The sequence below is a fragment of the Mustela lutreola genome, chromosome 15, assembly GCF_030435805.1.
Source record: "Mustela lutreola isolate mMusLut2 chromosome 15, mMusLut2.pri, whole genome shotgun sequence".
NCBI lineage: Eukaryota > Metazoa > Chordata > Mammalia > Carnivora > Mustelidae > Mustela > Mustela lutreola.
In genome coordinates this window covers 11,016,844-11,023,346 of record NC_081304.1, presented here as the reverse complement: position 1 = coordinate 11,023,346, position 6,503 = coordinate 11,016,844, and the positions used below count along the sequence as shown (strand labels likewise).

The following is a 6,503-nucleotide window of genomic DNA, read 5'->3' as shown; positions in this document are numbered from 1 at the left end:
TGTACATCCACTGTAGATCTGCACAAGTCAATAAACAAAAGTCATACAACTTGATTTTTTTTTTTTTTTATGGACAAGAGATGTCAATACAAAAAATTTTTCAAATGGCCAATATATGTGAAAAGATACCTAACATCATTAGTCATCAATGCAATGTAAATTAAAATCGTAGTAAGATACTCATGTACACCCACCATAATGCCCATTTTAAACAGTAAACAACAATGTGGGAGGCTCAGAATTCTCACATAGTATTGATATGATTCATGTGAATTTGTATGATTACTTTTCATGACTGTTTAGTAGTATCTACTGTGGATAAGTAAGTGCCTGTTCTATGATCAGCAAGTGGACACAAGGCATCGATACACAGAAATGAATGCTTATTTCCACCAAAAGACCTATGAAAGGATGTTTGCAGCAGGTTTATTCCTAATAGCTTGAATAGATAAATAAATTATGGTAGATTTGTACAATGCAATACCACACAACAATAAATAAAAGTGATTCATGGCCATGTAGATGAATTTTACACATAATGTTGAGTTAACGAAAAGGTAACTAGACATGACCCACAGAGACACAGAAACCATGACTCAGTGCCTCTGTTCACACGGTGGCTGCAACTGCCCAGCCCTTGCTCCTCCTCTCCATCACAGGAAGAACCATGTTGTGTTTCTCAGGAAATGTTTAACATTACGATTATAATATTACAACTTTGTCATTCTAAAACATTTTTAGTAAGTTATGGCACTATATTTCTTTTGTAGAAACCCAAAAGAGTATTTGGGGTTACAAGGCTCTTCCTGTGGAAGTGTGCACTTGCCTGAGGGATAAAGTTCCTCAGCAAAATCATCCAGTTCTTGCTCCTTGGAGAGGGCCAAGAAAACCTCTCCAGGAAAGGGGGGCAAGGAATAGAGAGAGGGATGTCACCCTGCTTCCTGTAGTTCCAAGTGAGTGGAAAGTCTATGCGTGCTTTGTACATTGATAGTCCACGGATGATATAAAATCACTCACACTGACCCATCTGCTCTAGGCTGGGTGGCAAGAGGCTGTACTCCTCTGGCTGAATTTCTATTTAACTGCAGAAGGACGGCCATGTATTAGGAGTTCATCTATTTTCAGTCTGGATGGTTTACAGCATCACCTTAGGGTACAAGAGAATATACAGGCAAATCTGAAGTGGAGAGGTGGACAGAGCCCTTCTTGGAGCTAATGCACAAATGTGTTTGCTTAGGCTCAGGTGGAAAAGAAAGTGTGTTATGTTTGCATGTTGTCTACCTTATGAGACCTCTATTTAAGGGAGGAGAGGTCCTTAGAAGTTTTCCTTCCCTCCACATGAGCCAGTGCCTTATTAGAGTCAGCAAAACAATAGGAAGCTGTGAGAAGAAGAAATATGTGCAAAGGGCAAACTTCAGGAAGTTAGAGGGAAAACAGCTCTGGTTGTCTAAGCAACAGATAGCCTCTTCCCCCCACCCCCAAAGCCATTAAAGCTTACCCCTAATAGAAACGAAAATCCTTCTGGTTCAACAAAATAGTCTGGGAGGCACAGTTAGGGTCCTGATGGGAGCCTAGTGGATTGGAAATGTGCCACCACATGTCCCGGGGCCAACAGCAGCCTCCGTGCTGATCTGGAGCACACTGTGAATGACCACACGGGTCAGAAGGTTGGGATACTCAGGTGGAAGAAAAGAAAGAAGCATCACAGTGACCACGGATGCTATCAACAGAGGGGAGAAGAATGTCTCTCTTCTTCCTAGATGAGATGATGTCCAAATCATCAGTTGCCTCATAAAGCCAGTTAGATCTTCAAATTGACTTTATCCTTGTATTTTAGATTGCATATTATTCATCTCATCTACCTACCTGTCCTGCACTTGGTTGTGTGTCTCCCATTAATATCCTAATGGATTTGCTTCTACTGCTTCTGTTATGTCCTAACAACCCTAAAAGCTCATGTGGAAAAAATATATATATATATAAATGATAATAGAAAGATTATAAGAAGTCTCAGTATGTGACTGGCTCAGTTGGTTAAGAATCTGACTCTTGATTTTGGTTCAGGTCATGGATTGGGTCATGAGCTTGAGCCCCACGTTGGGCTCCACACTCTGTGTGGAGTCTGCTTGAGATTCTCTCTGTCCTTCTCCCTCTGCCCCTCCCCCCACTCACATGTTCTCTGTCTCTCAAAAAAAAAGTTCATGTCTCTTGTTCCCATAAATACATATTAATACAGTTGCAATCTAACAGATTCTCCATAATGTTTAGTCATGTTAATACACTGATAAGTACCAATCTTCAGAAACTGATTTATCTAACACAATTTAAGTGGTATTTTGTTGATTCTCCGAGGTTATTTTGTTGATACTACATTGACGTGGGGAAATTCGCAGATTCTCTTTTCCTTGTGATGAAAGCATAATCCTCACTTTGTTTGAAAATACTGCAGTGGCAAAAAAGAAAACTTACCAGAATTTTGAGTTGGGAGGCTTCTGTGCCTCTTGACAATCAATGTAAGGATTACACTTAGAATAACACAAACCCTTAATGCATGTGAGAATATGTCTAGGGGAAGGACATAGAAGAGAAGTTGTAGAATTGCTGGGTATGAATGTGTGTGTGTGTGTGTGTGTGTGTCCACATCCCCAATGTTCTCTCTTTTCCCATCTGAACTATGAGAACTTATTTTCTTATATCCACTGCAATGCTGAGTATTGCCATTCTCTCTGCCCATCTGATATGAATATACAGTATTTCGTTGCTCTCTGAGGCTCTCTTCCCTTGCTTTCCAAAGAAGTCAAGTATCTTCTCAGTCAGCTTTCTTCTTTTGTGAGTTCTCCTTTTGTATCATCTGCCCACCTTCCTATTTGACTTTTAAAACTAACATATTTTGGTGGCACTTGGGTGGCTCAGTCGGTTAAGCATCTGTCTTTGGCTCAGGTCATGATCTCAGGGTCCTGGGATCGAGTCCTGCACTGGGTTCCCTGCTTCTCCTTCTCCCTTTGCCTGCCACTCCCTCCACTTGTGTCCTCTTTTTCTTGAATGAATAAATACAATCTTTAAAAATAAATAAAGAAAAAAATGAATGTATTTTTAGGAGATCTTTATTCTGGATAATCTGTTTTCTTTTTTGTTTCAGACAACTTCTTTACACATTTTCTTTACACATTTTCCAGCTCTTCAACTTTCTTAATCTTAATTTTGTTTATCATCTCTTTTGTTGTACTGAAGTTTTAATTTGGTTGTGATTGAACATTATAATTTTTACTCTATGATTGTGTGTCTCTGTGTGTCCTGTTTTAGGAACAACTTTCCTTTCTGGAAGTCAAAATATATTCTTCTATATTTCCTTCCAACCATTCTGTAGTTTCATTTGTCACATTTTCTCTTGAATCCACTTGCATATTTGTGTGTGTGTGTGTGTGTGTGTGTGTGTGTGAGGCACAAGGTGGGGATCTATCTTTTTCTTTTATATTTATCAAGCTGTCACAGCACCATTTACTTAAGTTCTTTCCTTCTTCATGGATTTGTTTTTTCTGTTTCCCTCTCATTTTCAGGCTTTCTATTCGTATTATGAATTCCTTTGTATATTCTTTCCACACTTTATTTTTTTTGACGATTTATTTATTTTGGGGTGGGGGAGAGCATATGAGTGGGGGGAAGGGCAGAGGGAGAAGGAGAGAGAGAATCTCAAGCAGACTCCACACAGAGTGTGGAAATTGATGTGGGACTCAATCTCATGACCTTGAGACCATGACCTGAACCAAAATCAAGAGTCAGATTCTTAACCAATTGAGCCAGTCACATACTGAGACTTCTAATAATCTTTCTATTATCATTAATATATATTTTTTCCAGGCGCCTGGAAAAAACCTGCCTCATTTAGCTTTCAATGCTCTTTGCCACATTTGCTTTTTCAGAGGTTCCACTGCTTTGGGACCCAACAGTTTGCATGGTTCTTCATTTTCCCTCACGGAGATCATTCACAGACCCTCGTGTAACACGTTCCTGAAGCTTGTGCTCCCTTTAAAGAGTTCAAGGAGACATAAACTTCAAACAGAAGTTACTCCAGCACCTGCAAATTTTAAAATGTATTATTGGCCATTTTTATTGCAAGTTTTCAGATTTCTTCAAAATGAACACTTTTTATAGTTTAGTCCAGAGTATTTAACGCAACATGCCAATACCTCCAAAGGAACAAGACCCACTGTCTTTAATTCATTTTTTACTTTGCTCCAAGATCATAAAATTACCAAGCAGTCGATTTAAGGACGTATAATTTGATTTAGACAATATCTGGAGACGTTTTGATTGTCACACTCAGGTGGCGATTGCTACTGGGTACAGATCAGAATTGCCATTGAATATTCTACAATACACAGGATAGCCTCTCCTTTCTCCCTCCCCCAACAAAGAATTATCTGGCACAAAACATTAACAGTGCCGTTGTTGAGAAAAGCACAGCTAGGATGAAAAAAATAAATCCACTCATTAAAATTACTTATTCATAATAGCTGTGATGTTTTCATTTAATAATCCATTGGAATAACTTATTCTTACTTTCGACTTCAAATACTCCAAACATTCACTCAGTATAACTTTGTATATCTCAGGTCATCCCTTCTTGGATTTTCACAATACAAAGAAGGGTAGACTCACCCAGAGGCATCCCGTCTTGGGTTGGAAGTTACTGTTGTTTGCCTATACTTTGAGGATGGTGTGGCAGAAATGGGTTGAAAGTGAAGGAAGGGTCATGCTTTTAGAGTAGATTCAGGCAAGGACTGGGAACAGGCTGCTTAGAATAATCATTGGCAATTCCATCAAGAAATACTCCAGGGTTTTGTCCCCACCCATTTCCTGGCATGATCTGAGTTAGTTAATGTAACATTGACTGTCTGTTGTAACAAACAACCCCACTGTTTCCGTAACCTCAGCAGCTCAAAACCACAGTGTGTTGTAGGGGTTTCATTTTTTTGGTTTTGTGTTGCACTCTGCATAGCTCTGTGTTTCATGACTCGGTCCTGCATGGTCCTGGAGCTCTGCAGACAACTCATCTCCCAATAGTGACTCCCAGGCCAGGTGTCAGAAAACTTGGTTTCTGGTGATGTCTCTCTTCCTGGCTTGTGGGTAGCCAGCTCGCTGTGTTCTCATGGGATCTTTACCCTGTGAGTGCACAGAGATAGGGGATCTCGTTCCCTTTTTATAAAGATACCAGTGCTATTGGATTAAGGCCCTAATCTTCTGACCTCACTGAACTTCTGACTCATTAAAGGCCCTATCTCCAAATACAACCACACTGGACTTTGGGGCTTTAACCTATGAATTTTGGGAGAACTCAATTCAGTCCATAAGAGCTAACAACAACAACAGTAGCAAGAACAACAACAAAAAAACTTACCTAAATAAGAATATACAAGTATATTGCACAGATTTTAAAGAAGTCATAAGACACATAAACATGAGAAATTAAGATCTGCTATATACCCTTACATCATAAGAAAACCTATCAAATCATAAGTATGTTTCAAAATTGTGAGATACGTCATTTTTAAACTTCCATCAACTTGATTATTCAAATTCTTACTGAAATTACTTATTTTAACAGGTTTTCAAATTCCTTGATAGTCACAACAGACAGAACATAGACTATACAATATAAAATGTGAAAAATGACAGAAAAGGAAAATCCATGTATTATGAATAAGCTGAAAAAAAGAACAAAACAAACTCTGAATTACAGAAAGCAAATACTTGTGGGGATGAGCGGCGCATGTTGTTCGAAAGCGCTGTGTCACCGTATTGTACAGCTGAAGTTAATATTACACTGTATGTTAACTAATTGGAATTTAAATAAAAACTAAAAAACAAAAGAGCAAATACCATGTTATTCTGTAATCACTGGCTCTCTGCCCCCTACATCAAGATTAGGTCTTACTTTGTCCTTACTTCATTCAAAAGGATAAGAAAATATTCAATATTTTGATGTTCAAATATCAAATAAAAATAAAGCAAATCTCTGTATCATCTTGAGAAACCCAAACATTTTGTAACAAATGCATTTTTAATTTACTTCCCTCTGACATGTGGGGTTTAGTTGTTGGCACAGAGGCCCCCATGGTCCGTTTCAAGACTGTTCTCACTGATTTTTCTCCTTAGTCCTGATAGACGTCATGTTATTGAGAAAAATGGTGACATGAATTCCAAAAGCATTTTGTATCCTATTTGAGATCAGATATATTAATGATATAAAATATTATATTTAAAAAGAGGCCTAAGATTTTTTTAAAAATAGGGTAATTGGGACTTCAAGGGTCTTCCTGTGGGAGGAGTTTCCACTTCACCGAAGAGTCAAGTTCTTCATCAAAGTCATCCAGCTCCTGCTCCTTGGAGAGCTCCAGGAAAACCTGAGATGGACAAGAAATGGAGAGAGAGAGGTGACACTGCCTTCTGTCGCTCTGAGTGAGTGCAAGGCGTATGTACACGGTGTCCCTTTATAGTGCCCG

The 6,503-nt window shown here is 38.8% G+C and overlaps 1 protein-coding gene across 5 annotated transcripts in view; it reads right to left on the bottom strand.

Moving 5' to 3' along the window:
* Positions 1–4,082: 4,082 nt before the first annotated feature.
* Positions 4,083–6,503, bottom strand: part of ABCA9 (ATP binding cassette subfamily A member 9) — a 79,054-nt gene continuing 76,633 nt past the window's right edge. For 3 of the 5 annotated variants that reach the window (XM_059147857.1, XM_059147856.1, XM_059147858.1), the window contains one exon: positions 4,083–6,404. In XM_059147857.1, coding sequence (XP_059003840.1) covers positions 6,306–6,404 — 99 coding nt within the window. In that variant the 3' untranslated portion in view covers positions 4,083–6,305. The remainder of the gene's footprint in view (positions 6,405–6,503) is intronic. The other 2 variants (XR_009347865.1, XR_009347866.1) reach the window with 1 other exon arrangement.